This window comes from Pinus tabuliformis, chromosome 6 (genome assembly GCF_031772625.1).
Source record: "Pinus tabuliformis cultivar Carrire ecotype Pingquan chromosome 6, CPIR1, whole genome shotgun sequence".
In the NCBI taxonomy this organism is placed as follows: Eukaryota; Viridiplantae; Streptophyta; class Pinopsida; order Pinales; family Pinaceae; genus Pinus; species Pinus tabuliformis.
The window spans coordinates 35,231,490-35,255,249 of record NC_142292.1 but is presented as its reverse complement, the minus strand read 5'-3'; the positions used below and the strand labels follow the sequence as shown (position 1 = coordinate 35,255,249).

The 23,760-nt window shown below is 37.1% G+C and overlaps 1 protein-coding gene across 1 annotated transcript in view; it reads right to left on the bottom strand.

Annotated features, from left to right (window-relative positions):
- Positions 1–1,523: 1,523 nt before the first annotated feature.
- The window catches only part of LOC149257088 (adenosylhomocysteinase-like), a 90,081-nt gene continuing 67,844 nt past the window's right edge, over positions 1,524–23,760 (bottom strand). Inside the window, exon 2 of the mRNA XM_089454629.1 lies at positions 1,524–1,877. Coding sequence (XP_089310755.1) covers positions 1,524–1,877 — 354 coding nt within the window. The remainder of the gene's footprint in view (positions 1,878–23,760) is intronic.

Below are 23,760 nucleotides of genomic sequence, written 5' to 3'. Positions count from 1 at the left end.
TCAATGATGCTTAGACTCTAGGACTTTGACTCAAGTAGGGTTTTATTGGCGGAATTAAAGGGGAATGATAATAACAAGGAAAATGGATGGATGTAAGGAAATGCATGGTGTATGAATAAGAACTCTTTCTGTGAAAAATGGATATGGAAGTGTCAAGCCTGATGGATGTACAATTGGTGGAATTCAAAATCTTTTTCAGAAAGGGAGGTGGAAGGTAGTGGTTGTGGAGATGGATTTGTCTTCAGAATGTTTCATGAATTTAGTCTTTGGAATACTAATTGTCGTCACAATGTAATCTCCTGAATGATCACTTTGTTATCCTGTAATCTGTAAAAAAAACTTGGCAGAAAGAAAACATAAGTTTGTTCAAGAAGAATTGCGCATTTTCTTCATGATTCTTACGCAAAAATTTCATACCAAATAAAACAGATTTAAGAGAAATCAAAGTGGTGAAAGTAACTTAATTCATGATATCAATTTCAATCCATTCTTAAAAACAACCATGAGAAATAATACTCCCTCTTTGTTAGATAACTCTTGTGCTTGGCAATTCTGTCCTGCATATTAGTGCATCATAAAGCATACAACAGAAAGATGTGATGCCAACTAAAAGCTATCAGAAATAATTATCGTCTTGAGAATCCTCCAATCGATTTTCGAAATGTGTTTCCAAGTATCCTATTTTTTATTTGCAAAGCTGTGTGAATTTTGTGAACTTTTATTTTTTTATCTTTTTTAATGAAAACATAATTTTGTTATATGTTGATTTTATTTATTTTTTAGATTTTTCTTTAAACAATAAATTAAAAACATAAATTTTTAATTTATTATTTAAGTTGAAAATTAAAAAAAAAAAAAAATCAACAAAATTTTATTTGTTAAAACCTAATAATGAAAAAACTATCACTAAAATAAAGTTAGTTTTTTTTTTTTTTTTATTAAAAATAAAATTATTTTGTGTTTTGATTTTTTTTTTTATTATCCAAAATATTAAATGAATCAACACACAACATATTTTTTATTTTTATTTAAATAAAATAAAAAAAATCAACACACAAAATGTTTTTTTTTAAATAACAAATTAAAAACAATTGTTTTCAATTTATTATTGATTTTTTTATATTTGTTTTTTTTTTATAAATTATAAAGAAAAAACTAATTACAAAGCCACACACAATATGCATTCTTATTATATTTTTAATATATATATATATATATATATATATATATATATATATATATATATATATATATATTAGTCATAAAGAAATTCTATTAAAAACTAATTCTATTGAAAACTAATAAAGAAAATTTCTAAAAATAAATTAACTCAAAATAAGTCAAATCCAGAGAATCTGGCTTTTTATCTAGAAAATCAAGAGTATCATGGAATCAGTTGAGTCAGATCTATCCCCAGGTCTGAGGGTCCATCCGGGCGAGGGTTTGAAAGTTCTTCTTCTTCGATCCATTTTTCTTCTTCGCCATTGTGAGGAGGTCCTCTTGTTCTTGCTGTGTGAGAGTCATTAACATTGATAGCAGGGAACAGCAGGGAACAACAGGGACCCGGCATTCTGCATCTGGTAAAGCCTCTTAACCCCAGTAGTAGTCTCCTCAGACACACCAACAATTCTATCGTTCATTCTGTGATACCTCAATGGATCCACCTTGAGGCTTTCCTTGATCAACTCCAACACGATCTGAAACTCCACATTGGTGGTAGAAGACGGATCCGGCACCTTCCCAGTCTTGGCAAACTCTTCCTCGGCCTTCACTCCCTCATGTATCAGAAGTGTAGTGTCACTGCCATCGTCAACAATTAGATCAGGGCCGCCACCAGGGCCCCAGTCAAGAGCCTTCTCGGTGCACCACCAGTACTCCTGCAGTGGCGAATCTTTGGTTTCAACACAGTAAAAAACGGTGCCAAATATTCTTTACAGTGCCGTCAAGAGACCGGGACCAACTGTCGCTTCAAACACATACTTTCAGGCAAAGCCGAAATTTCTAGCCATGAAAGAATTCAGCAAAGAAGACTTCAAAGGAAACGCCTTTCTGCACTTCATTTAAAGGTTCAATGTACCGGCAATTTAAAGAAAGCAGTCCATCCTGCGGGAACCGCCCGCATTGAATCCTATCCGGAATGGACTCATCTTCAATGTGAATTAATTCGTGATCATGATCAAGAAGATTTCTCAAGAACACCCAACTGCATGTCTTCGTGCGGGGCTCTTATGACAGTGCTGTCATACCTAGAATTTTTCTCCACTGGTGTTCAGAGGGTTGCATTGTCCTTTGCGGCAAACATATGCAAGAAAACATATGCAAGAAATTGCCTTCGGTTGCTCGTTGCTTCTGGTGACGGACTTAAAGTCATTAAATTTGTTGAGGTCCCTGAGAATAAAATGCACTATCAACATCACCATCCTGGGGAAGAAAACGCACAATCACCGACGCAATGATAAGGGGAAGAAAACGCACAATCGCCGACGCAATGATGCAATGTAAATAATAATCATTCCAATGGCCGGCATTCTCCAAACGCTTTGACTAGAGTAGTGAGATTTTTTTTTTTTTTTATGTTATGCATTTTTTAAATATCTAAAAGTGTTTGGACTAGACTAGTGAGATTTTTTTGTTTGTTTGTTTGTTTTTTTTTTTTTTATGTTATGCACTTTTTTAAATATCCAAAAAAAAACAAAAAAAAATAGTTAGTTTTTTAAATATCTAAGGAAACAAAGAAAATGGTTAATTTTTTTTCTTTAATAATAATATGTGTATATTTGATACATATATTATTATTATTTTATGGATTTTTTTTTTTGTTTGTTTTTTTTTTAAATCTAAAATTAAAAACTAAATTTTTTTATTTTTTAAATCTAAAACTAAAAATTTAAAGATGTTTTTTTTTTTTATTCACAAAATTCTTCATTGTCTTTTTGCAAATTAATTCTCCAGCAAGAGTATTTTTATTTGAACAAAATCAATAGATTTTCTGATCTTCCTGATCGCACGAAGCGCAGGAAGAGAGCATACTAATCACTTGATTTGTTTTTATTCATGCAGGGGGTTGTTTTTGAAAAGACAAAATTTAAAACTAGCTAAACGCTAAATCATCAGAAAACTCAAACATGAATTCCCTTATGAAGATCCTGCTGTCACCATGTCTCACAAGTTATTTTATCTAAAGAAAAATAAATACTGAATTAAATTCTAATGCCTAATCCCTTAGCACCATCCCTGGCAACGACGCCAAAATGTTGGGCAATTTATTGGGCTTAAATTGCTGCATTAAATTATCGACCAGGGAAACTCGTAAGCTTGTGATGGTGCCAGCAATATATATGCAAGAGTAGGCAACTAACTCTATGTCTAGCGAATTTATTTAAGATTCAATACAATATGCAAGGGAAGAGGCTCCTAACTAAGGAGGTCCTGATTGTCCTTCCCTATAGTATCATAGAGAAATCATTGATTACATAAAACTAGAGACTTGAAATGAAGACAAGAGAATGAACTTTAATTGTTCAGATTCAAGTAGAGAGAGAGACTAACTTAGTCTCTTGATTGTCCTCTCATGTACTAATCCAAACTAAACTAAGAGTCATTCATAAGCATAAGAAATGAAATGACTTGAAACATAAAAACAAAAGAATGAATTTCAATTACCATATAAATCAATGGAGAGAGAGCCTGACTTAGACTCTTGGTATCTCCTCATATGATACTTGAAACATAAAAGCAAAAGAATGAATTTCAATTATCATGCAAATCAAATAGAGAGAGAGCCTAACTTAGACCCTTGGTTGTTCTCTCATGTGCTGATAAGATTCTAATTTAAAACTCATTCATCAATCACAAACAAATCCTCAAACATCAAACATCTAAGAAATTAAATGAAATAAGATCTAATATGAAATAAAATGTTTCTCTCATCCTTTTAGAGTGAGCTTGATTCTCTTAAGAACAAGACAAATTATTCCATATACTACATTAAGGAAAATTAAATCTAAAACTACATAATGGAAATATATGTAAAATGAAGCTTTATTCTATTCCATCATAAGTTTGGATACATGCTCTAAGAGTCCTCCCTTTGGAATGGAGGAGGTACTCCTATTTATACAATGAGATAAGATAACAAAGTCATAATGATGATCCACTAATCTCTCTTTTAGTTCCATACATTTCTCAACCATCTAGACACATAACCCTATCCTCCATGATTTCCTCCATGAGGTCCATGATTTTCTCCATGATCTTTTCCATGAGGCTTATCTTATCAAATTCGAATTTGATCATTCAAGGCCACATAAAGATGCCCTGGAAGCTTCCTTTGTACCTACACATGTCAACAAACTCATTCTAATTGTTAGGTATAAGTATAAGCATATTATTTTCTAAAGTTTAGCCATAAATTCACTTAAAAATGTTAAGAATTAATAAACTTTGGAAAAGCATAGTTATAACCCAATAATGAGGTAAATGGAATGATGTGGAGGTGGAATGGAGGTGACATAAAGGTAAAATGTGAAGATATTGGTGAATAATGGAGTGAAAATAGGGACCATTTTGAGGCCCAACATATATATATATATATATATATATATATATATATATATATATATAGATATATATATGTATGTATGTATGTATGTATGTATGTATGTCATACAACTGCGATATGTTGCGGACCCAATGCAATATTACAATTTGGCTTATTATCATATCGCATCCGCAGAAGAATCAGCCGTCGACCATCGGTGATGTCATGGGCTCGACGTATAAAGGACCTCCGGAAGCTGCGATTGCCAATTGCAATAACGTTATGGAGGAACGAACCCGATGTAGTTATAGATGCAGGTATAATGTTTTTGAAGTCCGCCCTTTAGAGTTTTGGTCAGGTTTTTTCGTATATTCCTGTGTATTTCAAAAAATGTATTGCTTGGGGTTTTTGAAGGCCAAAATGCATAAATAACGGTTCCGATAGTTTAGTAGGCCTGAAGGATGCCGATTATGATTGCGATGGTGACGTGGCATGTGGGGGCCTCCTTGTTGGTACTATCTCTCCAATGAAATCTCTCCGTGAACAATAAAGTCCTTTGTATGCTATTATTATTGTAAAAGGAGTGTTATTAGAGTTTTAATACACAACATGTTTTGCTATGTGTATTTCGGTCCTCTCTTATGCATTTACATGTCCCTGGAGTGTTGGTGAACTCGAAGAGACAGAGGAAGCCAAATTGACATGAAGAGCCGAGAAACCGAAGAACAAGCCAGTGCAGAGGAAGCCAAAGTGACTTGGGAAGCCAAAGAGGCAAGCAAGCACAGAGGAAGTTGAAGCGAGCGTTGAGGAAGCCAAAGAGCCAATGGAAAGCGTAAACGAATAGTGATAGGCATCGGGAATACATAAAAATAGGAAAAACAAGGAAAGTACTGTGCATGTGCGTATAATCAGAGTGAGAGGAAGCCGAAGTTTAGGCGGAGGCAAGAGAGGCAGGAGAAGCAAGAGAATAGGAGTGAAGCAGAAGCTCAGCAGGCTTGGGAGAAGAGAACTATAACAAAACAATTTATACTAGGATAGGGTTGGAGCCCACGGGGTTGGAGCCTTAGAATTGAAAGGATTGGAATCCTTGGGAGTTGGTGCTCCTAAGTGCAGAACTATTACCTTGGCAAAATAGAGTTGGTGCTCTGGAGGTTGGAGCCTCACTAAAGTCCAATTTGGTGCTTCGCAACTGATTGCAACCATTTATATATTGTATCTATTTCATTGCACTGTTTGTGTTAATAAGAGCATTTATTCCAGCTATCTATTTTTGTGTTCCATATATAAATGTTTTGGTGAAAAAAGGGAACAATTAAAAAAAATACTGATTCACCCCCCCTCAGTATTTCCAACAATTGGTATCAAAGCGGGCTTCTTCGTATTAGCCTAACAGCTTGAAGAAGGATTTGTAATCATGATGAGAAATCTCGAAGAGTCAGGAAAACCTCCTCTGTTTGACGGCACCAATTTTGGTTTCTAGAAAAAGAGAATGACCTACTACTTAATGTCCCTTGGACCTGAAGTCTGACATTTCGTTCTAAATGAGTACCCAATTCCTCCCACTCTTCCAATAGATCAAGACGAGAGGAAATCCTACATTGAAAATGAAAAAGCCTTGAACTCCATCACTAGTGGAATCACTAATTTTGAGTTTACAAAAGTCATGAATTATAACTCTGCCAAAGAAATGTGGGATAAGCTAATTGGCTTATACGACGGGGACTCAAATGTCAAGAAGGCAAAGCTTCAAACTCATAGAAGGAAATTTAAAAGTCTGCAAATGGAAGATGAAGAAGATATTGCATCATACTTTCTCTGAGTAGCTGAAGTGGTTAACTCTCTTAAAGGATTGGACGAAAATATTGAAGAAAGTACCATTGTTCAGAAGGTCTTAAGATCTCTTCCAGATAGATTTGACTCCAAAATAAGTGCCATAGAAGAAGCAAGGGATCTAGATACTCTCAAGATGGATGAACTCCATGGAATCCTCACTGCCTATGAGATGAGAAAAGGTGGCCCAAGCTCCAAAGATGCAGCATTTAAGGCTTCAAAATCAAAGAAGGGGAAAGAAAGGAATGACTGTAGTGATGAATCTGATGTGGAATCCAAATTGGCTCAATTTGTATGAAAGCTGAAGAAAGGATCTAAGCTAAAAGGTAAGTAGCCTCTTATCTGTTTCAAATGTGGAAAAATAGGTCATTATGCTGTAAAATGTCCTCATAAACATGATAGTGATGATGAAGGAAATTCTAAAAGAATGGTATGCAAAAAGAAAGGGATCAATAAGAAGAACTTCTTCTCTAAGCAAGATGAGTCTGATGAGGATGAATTTGTAGTCATAAAAAAGAAATCAGATGAGGAAAGTGACCATGATGAAAGCCAAGAAACATTATTCATGGCATTCACAAATGATGATGAATTAGGGCTAGAAGGAAACGTAGATGAACTGTTAATAAGTGCCATTGAAGAAAATGAGAAATTACGGAATAAAATCATTTCTCTCAAGGTAGAAAACGAGGAAACAAGAAGAAGAGAAGATATCTTGGAAACAAAGCCAAAAGAAAAAGAAGAGACTTGCGAAGAATGTGAAGCCGAAATATTATCTTAGAGGAAGGAATTGGAGCAAGTTAAAAAGGGTTGGAAAAGCTCTCAAATACTTGAGACTATCCTAAAAAGTCAAAAACCTCAACATGACAAGTCTGGAATAGGTTTTAAAGGAGAATCATCAAGCACTAAGAATAGTGCGAAAATTTATGCCGATGCACTTTCCAGCAACCCAAAAGAAGAAAAAGTATGTCATCAAAGGCACATCCCAGATCCAAAGAATGAAGAGATAATAACTCCAAAAAAGAATGTAGATTCGAATCATGGATATTACAGTAGATACAAACCAATATTCCATCAAAGGCCCATCTCAAATCCAAAGAATGAAGAGGGAGTAATTCCAAGGAAGGAAGTTGACTCAAATTGTGGCTACTACAATAGGTACAAAACTATCTTTCTTGGACATTGTTTTCATTGTAAAAACTTTGGTCATCAAGCCAGACATTGCATGGCTCGCAAGAGTGAAACACCAAAGCTAAGGATCAAATAATCAAACCATATGACCCCAAAAGGCAAGGACAAATCAAAACCTTCAATTCATTTGATCCCTTGACCAAATTTGATCTGATTTGCTCATTATGCTACAATAATGGACACTATGAAAAAAATTGCCCACTCAAAAGAGGAAAGCAAGTAGTGAGAATCCCAACATGGATAAATGTGGCCTCGCTCTATATGCTCAAAATAATGAAAATCATTGGTTTGTGGATAGTGGGTGCTCCAGACACATGATAGGGGACAAAAGGAAGTTTGTCTCATTGAGAAAAAAGGAAGGAAATGTATCCTTTGGAAGTGGATCTACTAGAATTGCTGGAAAGGGAACTGTTACTCTTATCAATGGAAAAGGAAAAGCCCAAAATGCTCTGCTAGTAAACGGGCTCAAACACAACCTCCTGAGTGTTAGCCAGATCTGTGATCAAGGACATAATGTTGTCTTTAGCACCAAAGACTGTGAAATAAGGAACTCTTCCTCAGGGGAACTTGTGGCAAAAGGGATTAGAACACCAGACAACATTTACATTCTGAATAAGATTCAAGAAGATAAATGCTACTTAAGTCAAACAGATGAAAGTTGGTTGTGGCACAAGCAACTTGGACATACAAGCTTTGAGAACTTGATCAATATTAGCAATATTAAAGCTATACGAGACATCCCAAAGCTATTCAAACCAAATCAAGGAGTATGTGGTCCATGTCAACATGGAAAGCAAACCAGAACCAGCCACAAGACCAAGGAGTTCTCTACATCAAAGCCTTTGGAGATCATCCATGCTGATTTATGTGGACCAACTAGAAATTAGGCACTCCAAGGAGAAAGGTACTTTGTTTTATTTGTTGATGACTATACTAGAATGATGTGGATATATTTTATAAAATATAAATCTGAAGCATTTGAGTGTTTTAAGAATCTTAAAGCTCTTGTAGAAAATGAAAAGGACACAAAGATTAAGTGCCTCAGAACAAATAGAGGGGGAGAATTCACATCAAAAGAATTTAATGAATTCTGTAAAATACATGGAATTAAAAGAGAATTCTCTGCTGCCAGAACACCCTAGCAGAATGGGGTAGTTGAAAGAAGAAACCGAACAGTTCAAGAAATGGCAAGAAAAATGCTATTAGCAACAGATTTGCAGCCAAAATTCTGGAGAGAAGCAGTCGGGACAGTTGTCTATACCTTGAATCGAACTCAATTAAGACCAAATAGTGAAAAAACTCCTTATGAACTATGGAAAGGAAGACCTGCTTTAGTAAAGTACTTCAAGATCTTTGGAAGCAAGTGCTTCATAAAATTCAATTATGGCTCACCAGGAAAGTTTGATTCTCTGGTTGATGAAGGGATCTTCCTTGGATACTCTACACAGAGCAAAGCCTACAAGTGCTAGAATAATCCACTGAGGAAAATAGTGGAAAGCATTAATGTAAAGATTGATGAAGACCTTCCAGAAGAAGAAATTCAAGAACACGAAGTTGATCCTTTCATTGAAGAAGAAGAACCAGAAAAAGAAGAAATAGATCAGGAAGAAGAAGAAGAGGAAAAAGAACCACCTCATACCCCTTCAAAGATGAAGTTTCTCCAGAAATATCATCCAGAAGAGCAGATTATTGGCAATAGAGATGAAGGGATGCAAACCCGAAGAAGGATGATAAATACACCAAAGAAAAATGATATTTCTCTTCTATCCATGATAGAACTAGAAACATATACTCAAGCAAGTAAGGATCCTCATTGGGTAAAATCCATGGAAGAAGAAATGTCCCAAATTGAGAAGAATGAGACATGGGAGCTGGTACCTCGTCCAAAGGACAAAAACATTATAGGAACCAAGTGGGTATTCAAAAACAAAATGAATGAAGATGGACAAATTATCAGAAACAAGGCAAGGCTTGTTTGCAAAGGCTATTCACAAATTGAAGGAATTGAATTTGAAGAAACATTTGCACCAGTAGCTCGTATGGAAGCTATCAGGATGTTCTTGGCATTTTCTTGCTCAAAAGGATTCAAAATCTATCAAATGGACGTAAAATAAGCATTTTTGAATGGGGAAATCAAGGAAGAAGTCTACATGGAGCAACCAGAAGGTTTTGATCTAACAGAAGAAAAAGACTTAGTCTGTAAGTTGAAAAAGGAATTATGTGGGTTGAAACAAGCTCCCAGAGCTTGGTATGTAAGATTGGATCACTATATACAACAACAAGGCTTCAAGAAGGGAGTGGCAGGAAGTAATCTCTAGATAAAGACGAATGAAGATAAGTTACTAGTCACACTTGTTTATGTTGGTGATATGATTTTTGCTAGCAATAATGATGAGATGAGCCATGAATTTTCTCAAAACATGTCAAAAGAGTTCGAGATGTCGATGATAGGAGAGTTATCTCACTTCCTTGGACTACAAGTATATCAAACCAGAGCATGATTGTTTATATCTCAAGCCAAATATCTTAAGGACATGCTTAAAAGATATGGAATGGAAGACTGTGCACCCATGAGCACACCTATGACCACAAATTGCAAATTGAGCAAAAATGATGACTCCCCTCCAATTGATGCAACTCATTACAGGTCAATAATTGGAGCCCTTCTGTACTTAACTAATACGAGAACCGACATAATGCAGGCAGTAGGAATGGTGGGAAGATTTCAATCTGCTCCTAAACAATCCCATTTGTTAACTGTAAAAAGAATTCTCAGATATCTGAAAGGAACTCCTGATTTCAGTCTTTGGTACCCTAAGAGCTCAACACTAACTGTAACTGCATGCACTGATGCTGATTGGGCTGGAAGTGTAGATGATCAAAAAAGTACAAGTGGAAATGCATTCTTCCTGGGAGACTGTTTAGTATCCTGGCTCAACAAAAAAGAGACACCTATATCACTATCCACAGCTGAAGCCGAGTATATAACTGCAACAGACTGTTGTACTCAAATACTATGGATGAAGGAAGCTCTAAAAGATGTCAACATAGGTACAGATCAACCAATTACCATCTATTGTGATAACACAAGTGTTATCAGTCTCAGCAAAAATTTAGTGATGCACTCAAAGACCAAACATATACCAATCGAGTATCATTTCCTTCATGAAAATGTAGTTGAACGAAACATCATCTTGGAATATATCAATACTAAGGAGTAGATAGCTGATATTTTTACAAAACCTCTTCCTCGAGAAGCATTTGAACATCTTCGTTAGAAGATGGGGGTTATCTCTTTAGCATCACTCAAGTTCATTCATAAAGATGGTGCAGGACAAGGGGAGTAGTTCTATAGGGGGAGCAGTTCGACAGGGGGAGTGCATATGCATTTCTTTGCCATTGATGTCAAAGGGGGAGAGCAGAAGAATATTGCCATCAATAACAAAGGGGGAGATTGTTGACATAGATTGTCATTGATGTCAATATGGCAATATTCGAGGAGCCAGAGGGAGCAAACAGAGCCATCGGAGGAGCAAAATATTAAAGGCATATTAGGAGTATCGGGAGCAATGGAACCCAAAGAAGGACTATTGGAAGAGTTATAGGAGGCAGAAGAGTTAAAGGAGGTTGAAAACATGTATATATGCTATATACACTATAAGAGGCGCAAACATATACATATATTCTATATACACTATCGGAGGTGCAAACATATACATATATGCTATATACACTATCAGAGGCAAAAACATATACATATATGCAATATACACTACGAGGCCCTACTATCCGAAACCCTTGACAATGATATATATGTGTGGACTCGATGGAACATATATGTTCGGGTGTATAAACAAGTGAAATCTGCCAAGGGTTTCGAAGCATGGTTTTAAGTGTATTTCATATATGCGGGCTTTAAGCTTCACCATGTTAAAACATGCGAATTGTGATATATATATATATATATATATATATATATATATATATAGATATATATCATACAACTGCGATATGTTGCGGACCCGTTGCAACATTATGCAATGGTTTAATGTTATATCGCATCTGCCCATCGTAATAATACAAAGGGTTGTCAGCCCTGAAAGTGCCGATTGCGATATATGTTGTGGACCTAATGCAACATTACAATTTGGCTTATTATCATATCGCATCCGTAGAAGAATCGGCCGTCGGCCATCGGCGATGTCATGGGCTCGACGTATAAAGGACTTCCGGAGGTCACGATTGCCGATTGCGATAACGTTATGGAGGAACAGAGCCGATGTAATTATAGATGCACGTATAATGTTTTTGAAGTCCACCCTTTAGAGTTTTGGTTAGGTTTTCTCGTATATTCCTGTGTATTTCAAAAATGTATTGCCCGAGGTTTTTGAAGGCCAAAATGCATAAATAACAGTTCCGATAATTCAGTAGGTTTGAACAATGCCGATTGCGATTGTGATGGTGACGTGGCATGTGGGGGCCTCCTTGTTGGTACTATCTCTCCAATGAAATCTCTCTGTAAATAATAAAGTCCTGTGTATGCTATTATTATTGTAAAAGGAGCGTTGTTAGAGTTTTAATATGCAACATGTTTTGCTCTGTGTATTTCGGTCCTCTCTTATGAATTTACGTGTCCCTGGAGTGTTGGTGAACTTGAAGAGACAGAGGAAGCCAAAGTGACATGAAGAGCTGGGAAACCGAAGAACAAGCCAGCGCAAAGGAAGCCAAAGCGACTTGGGAAGCCGAAGAGGCAAGCAAGTGCAGAGGAAGCTGAAGCGAGCATTGAGGAAGCCGAAGAGCCAGTGGAAAGTGTAAATGAACAATCAGAGGCATCAGGAATACATAAAAATAGGAAAAACAAGGAGTGGACTGTGCGTGTGCGTATAATCAGAGCGAGAGAAAGCCGAAGTTCAGGCAGAGGCAAGAGAGGTAGGAGAAGCAGAAGAACAAGGGTGAAGTAGAAGCTCAGCAGGCTTGGGAGTAGAGAACTATAACAAAACAGTTTATACCAGGTTATGGTTGGAGCACACGGGGTTGGAGCCTCAGAACTAAAAGGATTGGAATCCTTGGGAGTTGGTACTTCTAAGTGCAGAACTATTGCCTTGGCAAAACAGAGTTGGTGCTTTGGAGGTTGGAGCCTCACTAAAGTCCAAGTTGGTGCTTGGCAACTGATTGCAACCATTTATATATTTTATCTATTTCATTGCACTGCTTGTGTTAATAAAAGCATTTATTCCAGCTATCTATTTCTATGTTCCATATATAAATGTTTGGTGAAACAAAGGAACAATTAAAAAGAAATACTGATTCACCCCCACTCAGTATTTCCAACAATTTTTTCTTCTTTTTTTAAGATATATATATATATATATATATATATGTCCACAGGGTCTTGGAAAGACAGTGATCGGGTGCTATGTTAACAAACTCCTTGATGCGATTCACTAATTCAATTCCCTGCCCTGATCAGGGTGATATATTGGACATGATGAAGATGTAGTCCTTCCAAGCTTATATATAACCTAATTTAATTTTGTCTCTTTTAATGCTCAAAGGTCTGACAACGAAATGGAGAACCTACAAAAGAAATTTGTGTGGCTACAAGCCTCAATCACAATGATAATAAACTTGATTTTTTAAATTATGAAACTATGGTTAAATTCACTTTGGAAAATTAATTTTATTTAGGTGACGATTGCATTGAATTCCTCTTTTCTAGAGCACCAAAATTGACCTAAAGATCACTCAAGTCAGATTAAGGGAAGTGTACTTATGAAGGAAATCCCACATATGCACATTTGGACAAGGTTGGCCTTAAAGCAAATTGGACACCTTTGGAAGCCTATAAATACAAGTGACTTCAAACTCATTTGGATATCACCAAGAATATTCTTCTTCTCTTCTTCATTGATTGGCTTACACAGTTTGAGGCACATATGACAACAGAGGTTCACAAAGGTATGAAATTATAGGGTCCAAGGTTCGCATCTGTTTTAAGGTTTTTGGATTACAGTTGCAAGCACGTAATAGGGAAAATTAGACCACAATTGTTGGCTTGAAGGCATCAAGGGTGTGACTAGAAGCCTCTAGTTGCTCACACAACTCCTCATGCATGCAACTGGTAAGTTTCACTGAAATTGACTGTTGATTGAAGTTGACCGTAGTTGACTACATACAGAAAAAGTTGTCTCTGATATATTCTGATGCTAGACACTTATTTTTGAATTTCATTGGGTTGTTTTTATGATGATATTGTATTGGGCTCATTTTACTCTATGTTGAATATTTTATGACAATCTAATAGAAGAATAATTTCAAAGGGTTTCCCCTTTTGGGATTTTCCCCTGGTCTTTGACCAAATCTATGTCTCTTATGTTGATGTGTTGATTGTCTCCTTTGTCATTGCACTTATTGTTCTATGTTCAATTATTGTTGATGATTGAAAATACTAATTTTTATTGGAAAGCTTGCTAATTGAAGTATTGAATTGGGCTAAATTAATTGATACAACATAGAATAATTTTAAAATTTAACATGATATCATAGTCGAGGTGAAGGACAAGCCCAAAATGAGACAAGCATTGAAGCAATCATCTTTGGAAAGTTGAAGGAGCTGATCTAGCCAAGTCAATATGACTTACTTCTTCAAAGAAAATTAGAAGTTGGGTGACTCATCCAATTTTGTTTGCATGGAAATTTAGGTTGGAGAACATAGCTGACAACAATGATGTTTTGGATTAAATTCAAGGAAAAGTACCTGAGCCTCCAAAGAATTCTTTCACTGTTGTCAAGAACAAGCACAAGAAATGTGAGTTAAAAGAAAAGAAAATAATGGATGATGGTTTACAAGATAATTTACTTACATATGTTGGAAACTTGAGAAGGTCAAAGTGCATGTATGATAAGGTCATTGGCATGTATGAAGTCAACAATTTTAATGAAATCATCTCCTCGAAAGATCAACTCAAAGACATGAAGATGAAAAAAGGAGAGTTCGTGCAATCCTACATAATGAGGATATCTCATCTTAGAGATAAATTACAAAGAGTTGGGGAATCTGTTCTTGACAAGCAATTGGTGATTGTGACTCTAAGAGGTCTCCCTCCTATTTTGGAAACCTTTATTACTACTATAAGCAACAACAATGTCCTCCCATAATTTGATGAAATTGTTGGAAAGCTCACTCAAGAAGAATCAAGGATGATATCAAGAGGAAGGATTCAAAAGAATGAAGAAGGAGAGCCCATTGCATTCATCACTCATGACATGAAGAAGAAGAAAGGAAAAGTAGGTCCATCAAATTCAAGAAAGAATCCTCCTCGAAATCCAAATAGAAGGAAAGAATTCTTGCACATCGAATGCTACAATTGTCATAAGAAAGGCCACTATGCTAGATACTTTCTCAAGAAGAACAATGGACCATGCTACAATAATAGAAGCAACAACACCATGTTCAATTATCAAAGGAGGAGAGATGACCAAAGGAATGATCGCAATGGAAGAGATGAAATAAGAAGAGATGCTCCAAGTGATCATGAAGAAGATCGTCGTCCACAAAATAAGTCAAGATTCTCCAGGTATGAAAGCAATCTTGCGAATCAATCTGAATATATTCTTATTTCTGCCCTTTCTAGTTCATATTCTCTGGATTCGTGGGTTAGTTGGTTGGTTGATAGTGGGGCTACTCATCACTTCTTTGGTTATAAGGAAGTTGTCTCTAATTTGGTAGAGAGGAGGCAAATTTGAAAATAATTCTTGGAGACAACTCCACTCATCCTATTAAAGGTTTTGGGTCCATAAAATTTCATTTGAATTCGGGAGAATCTATCTTGCTCCATGATGTGATGTATGTTATGAAACCAGCTCAAGAAAAAGATAGAAAAGATAGATCAATGCCTTAGAATTCAACCTCTTCGAGGGGGCAACCTCCTTTACATTACATAAATGAACAATTCTTCAATGATTCAAATGACAAAACCTCCTTTCTATATATAGGAGTCTAAGGAGTCACAATATAACCCAGCCAACTTAACAATAATAATATTAAGCCACAAAAATAACAATAGAGGGATTCTATGGGGCACAGTAATAACAATATGGGGACAATAGGGGCACAACAATATTAATAAGGGATACAACTACAATAGTAATGGGGTAATCACTAGTATTATAGGGACCCAACATGCCCCTCTCCTTCAAAAAAGCGTTGTCCTCAATGCTTGAGTAGTTCTAGATGCTTCTGTATAAAATTCTCATCCTCCCATGTGGAATCTTCAGCGGATAAATTCTTCCACTTGAAAAGATACTCCAAAATTGATCGATTTTGTAATTGTCGAGTTCTTGTTTCTGTGACTGCTTCTGGTTCCAATCTAATTTTTCCTTCCTCGTCAAGTGCTGGCAATATTGTTTGAACTGGGAGCTTGTCGCCTATAACCTTATTTAAACATGAAACATGGAAAACTGAGTGCAATCGAGAAGCTGCAGGAAGCTTCAATTTGTATGCCATAGTACCAATCTTTTGCAACACCTTGTACGGACCATAATACTTTGGTGATAATTTATTATCCTTCTTAGCTTGCTTGAGGGACATTTGCTTATATGGTTGTAGCCGTAAGAATACCCAATCACCTACATCAAAACTTCTTTCGCTGCGATGTTGATCTGCCTGTTGTTTCATTCTATTCTGTGCCAACACGAGGTTATCCTTTAAGAGTTGGAGGACTTGTGTTGATGTTCGATGTGATATTCCACTACTTGAACCTTAGAATTTTCTCTTAAATATGATGTGATGGATGGTGGCTAATATCCATAAAGTGCCATAAATGGGGTCATTTTTGTTGTTGTATGGAAGGAAATGTTATACCACCATTCAGCCAGAGGCAACCATTTGACCCATTGTGTCTGTTTATCAGATACAAAGCAACGAAGATATCCTTCCAAACATTTGTTTACTATCTCAGTTTGCCCATCAGATTGAGGATGATAAGATGAGCTATGAGCTAACTGAGTACCAAGACAAGAAAATAATTCTGTCCAAAAATTTCCAGTGAAAATGGGATCTCTGTCACTTACAATAATCTTTGGGTTTCCATGTAGCTTTTGAATTGTTTCCATAAATGCAGTAGAAATTGTACTGGCTTTAAATGGATGTGATAATGCACAAAAGTGTGCATACTTGGTAAGTCTATCAACTACCACCATGATGACACTCTTTCCCTCAGACTTGGGTAAACCTGTGATAAAATCCATTGAAACCTCCTCCCAATGTTGGCTTGGAATGGATAAAGGTTGTAATAGACCCGATGTCTTAATTGTTTCAACTTTATTTTGTTGGCAAACCAAACATTCCACCACAAACTTTTGAATATCTGATTTAAGGCCATCCCAAAAAATTTCCTTCTTAACCCTGTGGTAAGTTTTTAAAAATCCTGAGTGCCCTCCAAGGGAGAAGTGTGCAATTCCATAAGAATCTTTTGTTTTAGCTGGGAATTCTTACAGAGGTATAAGCGATCTTTGTACCATAACGAATCATTTTTCCAGCTAAATGTATCAGACGTACTGGAATCTTGTTGTAAATTTCGAATAAGTGCCCACACTTCTTCGTCATTCTTCCATTCCTCCCTTGCTTCATTTATCCAATCTGGTTGGATAATAGAAATGGCCCACAACAATGCTTCCACATCCTCATCCTTTCTTGAGAGTGCATCTGCCACCACATTTTGCTTCCCTTTTTTGTAGATGATTTCAAAGTCATAACCCAACATCTTTGTGACCCACTTTTGTTGCTCTTCAGAGGATAATCTTTGTTCTAAAAAGTATTTAAGGCTATCATGATCCGTTTTTACCTTGAAGTGTCTTCCCATTAGGTAGGGTCGCCATTTCTTAAGTGCATGGAGTATTGCCAACATTTCCTTCTCATAAATAGCTTTGTGTAAAAACTTTCCCTTGATTGGACGACTTTCAAAAGCAATGGGTCTTTCATCTTGCATTAAAACAACACCAATTCCATTTCCTGAAGCATCACATTCCACAATAAAGGTTTTTGTGAAGTCTGGTGTAGCTAAGACCGGTGCTTGGCACATTGCCTCTTTAAGATGTTCGAAGGCCTTTGTTGCTTCTCGAGTCCATGAAAATGCATCTTTCTTCAATAATGTTGTTAGAGGTGCTGCTATTTCCCATAATTCTTAACAAACTTGCGATAATACCCTGTCAACTTGAGAAATCCTCGCAGATGCTTTATGGATGTGGGATTTTCCATTCCTTAATGGCTTTAATTTTGCTAGGGTCTACCTTAACTCCTTCATGAGATACAATATGACCCAGATATTCCACCTCTTGTACTCCAAAGAAACATTTGGATCTTTTTGCATATAATTGTTTCTCCTCCAATAGTTGTAGCACCCTGTCAACATGTTCAACATGATCCTTCCAAGACTTGTTGTAGATTAGTATATCATCAAAAAAAACTAACACAAATTTTCTAAGGAATGGTTTGAAAATGGAATTCATCAAACCTTGAAATGTTGAAGGTGCATTGGTAAGGCCAAAAGGCATGACCAAAAATTCATAATGACCCTCATGAGTTCTAAATGCTGTTTTCGGAATGTCTTTATTCTTCATTCTGATTTGATGATATCCTGAACGAAGATCCAACTTGGTGAAGTAAATTGATCCATGCAATTCATCCAATAATTCATCAATAACAAGAATGGGAAACTTATCTTTAATAGTGAGCTTGTTGAGCTCCCTATAATCCGGACACATGCGCCATGATCCATCCTTCTTGTGCACCAATACTACTGGAGCAGAGAAAGAACTTTGATTCGGTTGAATTATACCAGCCTCTAGCATTTTTGCAACCATACGTTCAATTTCACTCTTTTGGGCATAGGGATATCTGTACGGCCTGATGTTTGGAGGAACACTTCCTGGAATCAGATGAATAGCATGATCATGATCACGAATAGGTGGGAGACCTTTGGGAGTCTCAAATACCTTGGAATGATTGTCCAAGACTTTTTGGAGATCTGGAGAAATAGATGATTCCAATGTGGAAACATCTAGCGAACATAATTGTGCAATTACACCTCTTTGTTCCTTTTTTAGAAGCTTTGTCATACCGTTAGAGCTGATTATCTTTCCCGGTTTCCCTGCAATACCCCTTAATTCAACTTCCTTTCCTTCCATAGAAAATTTCATGAAAAGTTCTTGAAAATTAAAAGCTATTGTACCCAAGGATTGTAGCCATTGGACTCCTAGTACAACATCAACACCTCCCATTGGAATGGAAAGCATTGGGCTAGTCAATACATATTCTCCCATGGATAGCTTGATATTATGGCACTTTCGAGAGCAATTTATTGTTCCTCCATTTGCAACCATCACTTGACACTCTGGTGCTGGATATAAGAAGCAATTCAATTCTTTCGCTACCTTACAATGAATAAAATTGTGGGTACTTCCTGAATCAATCAACACTATTACCTTTTTCTTCTTGATTTGTCCTTCTATCTTGATGGTTTGAGGAGTGGTAATTCCCACCAATGCATTACAAGATATGGTTGGATTCATTTCTTCTTTGTCTAGGCTTTGTTCCTGGAGTATATCCTCTTCTTTTGACCTTTCTTGCTCCTTTTCTTCTTCCTCTTCACAATCTATGTAGAATAATTTCTTCTCAGCACACTTATGACCTTTAGTGTATTTTCTATCACAACTGTAACAAAGCCCTTTTGCTCTTTTTTCTTCCAATTGTTGTGGTGTCAACCTTATAGGTTGTGGAAGACTAGGGGCAACAACACTTCCATCTTTATAGTTGTGAGTGGTATGCTTCCTGGTTGCCATAATTTTGCTTTCCATTTTTCTTGCTAACCTGAATGCCTTCTCTAATGAATCAGGTTCCCAAAGGCGAACATCATGTTGGATATTATCCTTTAAAGTCCCTATGAACACATCAATCCTATGCTCCTCTGGAATATTTTTTACCCTTATGTTCAATTTTTGGAACTCCTCAATGTGCTCCGTTATTGAACCCTTTTGTTTGAGACTTATCAATTGGTTAAAAAAAGTGTTGCTTTTTGTATCCTCATAATGTGCTGTCAATTCTTCCGTAAAAATTGCCCAAGTGATAATTTGTTTACGAGAGAAAAGCCATTGATACCATACAAACTGATTTGGTTCCAAATATAAAGTTGCAATACGTACCTTTTGTGTGTTTTGCTGATCTAAATTTGAAACTACTTGAAATTTGCTTGCAAGGTATTCAATTTAGAATTAAACATGTTTAAAAGATTTCCATGTCTTGCAGAAAGAAAACACATGAAAATTTCAGCTGTTCATGACCCATTCAAGCATAGCAGAGTTATTTCCTTTTACTGTTTAACACATTAAAATGAATTTGTTCTACAAAATAAATCAACCACATATGCAAAAGAAGTTGATAAAGCAGTTCACCCCCTCCAGGGCTACGTCTGTTGGGTCCAAAGCTCCCAACCGGGCTTGTCCTTGTTTTTATTAAATGCTCAAATTGAAAATGCAGCTGAATAGAAGCATCTACAGGAGAAATAGATGTAGAAATGGATTCAGAACACTTGAATACTTCAGGATTGACTATTGGATCACCTCCAATGGATACCTGCAACCCTATACAGTCTTCCCAATACTGGGCCCTGGTGGCTCCTAGAACTTCCACGGCTTCAAAACATCTGAAAATGACCTCTGATGGCTGTAATACCTGCACCAATGGCTTCAGAAGGTCGAAAATACCCAAAATAAAAAAAAAAATCGTCCAAAACCGACTTTCCTAGCCAAAGTTATGGCCATTTACTCCCAACTGCCAGTTTGGCCTAACAAAACCCCAGTTAACTTTAGTTATGGCCAGTTAGGCCCGCCAAATATGGTGGGACCGCCAAATTTGGCGCTCCGCCAATTCCGCCGCCAACTTAACTGCAGTCATCTTAAATGTTAGCCTCAGATTCCGTGCTGACCGTTTGGGCTGGCAGTTAGTGCTTAAGCTCCTGGTTCTGGGCGCTGGTCCTATGGTATGGCGGGGCTGGCCCCCTTTGCTTTGCTTTCCCGCCTATGCAATTTTAAACTTTATAACCTGTATGTTCCGCCCTTTAAACAGCGTATGGTCCTGTGGGCTAACGGTAAGTCCGGCGGTTTGTTTCCAAGAGGTCGCGGGATCGATTCACAATCCGACCACCAAAATTTTAACATGCAACCCATATACTGCTGACGTCATCTGGGGGCCACGTGGTGGCCTCCGGGCCTGCCACGTGGCAGCTTCTGATTGGCTGTTGAAAAGGAAATATTCCCTGGAATATTCCAAGGAATATTCTGCGGAATATTCCTTTTTTAATTTTTTTTTTTTTTAAAATTCAAATTTCTAATGTTATTGAGCCAATTATTCTTTTTGCCATATCTTCCTCATACGGCGACCGTTTTTCGAACCGTTTGCGGCGCCGGAATCGGGAGGACGAGAACTTTCTATTCATTCAGCTTTGAACTAGTTCTGAGCACTTTAAATTTTGAGCACTTTTACGACACTTAGGACATGAGCACCTGATCACGCCTCCCCATTGGGAAGCTTTTGGACCGCAAAAGCCTTCAACTACCTGTTAAAGAGGTGAGGGTATAGCTCCCTCACTCTTTCCACCTCCATCCACTTTGCCTTGTTCGGTTTGCTGCCTTTGAAACCAACCCGAACATAATCTACACTGCCCCTTCTTGAAGTGCGTGTCCTTCTGTCAAGGATTGTATCTTCTTTCAGCTCATCTAAGAATTCTGGTGAGAAATCTTCTATAGATGGCAGTTGAATAGTACTTTCATGATCAACAATCAAAGGAGGTTCATACAAATGTAAGTTCTCCACATTGACAACAGAATACATTTGCATGTAGGAAGGCAAATCTAATTGAAAAGCATTATTTCCAACCTTCTTGAGGATTTTGAATGGACCATAACGAATAGGCTTCAGCTTTTTACCTTCTCCTTGCAGCCTTTCCTTACTAATGTACAGCCATACCTCATCCCCTTCTTGAAACTTGTGATCGACTCTATGCTTGTCGTGTCTTTCCTTGTACTTGCCTTGACTCTTCTCAAGCTGTTCTTGAATTTGCTGATGTATTTGCTGAATTCTCTCAATGAATGAACGAGCTTTGTCAATATCACTATGTCCCTCAATGTCAACATCTTTCTCAAGAATGAAATCAAGAGGTGATTTTGGCAAGTAACCAAAACAAGCTTCAAACGGTGAGGTGTTTGTGGAAGAGTGCTTGGCACGGTTGTAAGCATGCTGTATGTAGTGCAAATGTTCATCCCAAAGCTTGGGATGCTTGCTGCAATAACCTCTCAAGAGGTGCACAATGGTTCTGTTCACAACTTCGGTTTGTCCATCTGTTTGCGGATGGAAAGCAGTACTTTTCTTCAACTTTGTGTCCATCATCTCCCATAGGTTGGACCAAAAATTCCCCACAAATCTGGAATCCCTGTCACTAATAATGGAAGTAGGCAAACCAAAGTGAATCCATACATGATGAAAAAATAATTCAGCAGTTTGTTCAGGAGTTATAGTTTTCTTACAAGGCATAAGTATACACATTTTGCTGAAACGATCAACTACTACATATAAATAATCATGCTGCTTTCTAGATTTTGGCAAACCTCCTACAAAATCCATAGAGATGCTCTCCCATGGTCTAGAAGGTACCGGCAAAGGAGTATACAAACCAAGCTTCCTATTGCTAGGCTTGCTTGTAGCACATAATGAACAACCTCTTATGAACCTTGAAACAGAATCTACCATGCGAGGCCAATAGCAATACCTCTGTAGATGTGCAATTGTTTTGCTCACACCAAAATGGCCAGCAATAAGAGAAGAATGAGCTTCTCTTATGACATTTATCCTCTCCCCCTGTGGTATACACAACTTGCCCAAATGAAACAACAAATTGTTATGCATGTGATAATCATTTTCCTCTACATGATTCCCTTTACTCAAGTTAGCATACACATCTTTAAAGTCATCATCAGATGCATATTGTTCTATGTAACTATCATGTACAATGGAAGCATTCTTAAGTAAAGTAACAGCACCAATAATAGGTTTTGAAAGCATATCAGCAACCTTATTCAAAGTACCTTTCTTGTACCTTATTACCAAATGGAACTGTTGCAAGAAGCCCATCCATCTGAAGTGTCGTGACTGTTGTAACTTGCTTTGTGATTGCAAGTACTATAAGGGCTGATGGTCGGTATGTATAACCGTTTCTTTGCCCATCAAGTAGTGTTTCCACTTTTTGACGCTTTGTACCAACGCATACAACTCCTTATCATATGTAGGATAATTTACAACAGCACCATTAAAAGTTTCAGAATGAAAAGCAATAGGCTTAACATGCTGTAGAAGAACTGCACCCATAGCATAATCACTAGCATCAGTTTGTATCTCAAATGGCTGTCTCAAATCCGGTAATGCAAGGACTGGAGCTGAACTAATCTTCTCTTTCAAAGATTCGAAAGCTTTTTGCTGCTTGCCTCCCCATTGGAAAGCATGCTTCACACTTGTCACTGCATGCATAGGAGCTGCTATAGAAGAGAAGTTAGAGATGAACTTCCTCCAATATTGAGTTGCACCCAAAAAACTTCTTACCTCTGTTATGGATTTGGGAGTAGGCCAATTCACAATAGCCTCAATCTTAGCAGGATCAATTCTCAAAGCACCTCCTCCTACTATGTGTCCCAAATAAACCAAAGAAGTCTTTCCAAATTCACACTTTGACATTTTAAGAAATAACTGATTCTTCTTCAAAACATCAAGTACTTTTCTAACATGCATGACATGATCTTCTCTAGACTTGCTGAAAATTAAGATGTCATCTAAGTAGACAATAACGAAATCATCAAGAAAAGGACGCAAGACATCATCCATTACCCGCATGAAAGTTGCAGGTGCATTGCACAAACCAAATGGCATCACAAGCCACTCAAAGAGTCCTTGTTTAGTTTTAAAGGCTGTCTTCCAAATGTCACTTTCTTCAATTCTTACTTGATGATATCCACTGCGCAAGTCTAGCTTAGTGAAATATCGAGCATCTTTCAGCTGGTCTAGCAAATCATCTATCCTTGGGAGTGGGTAACGATTCTTTACCGTTATCTTGTTCAAGGCCCTGAAATCAACACACATACGCCAAGTGCCATCTTTC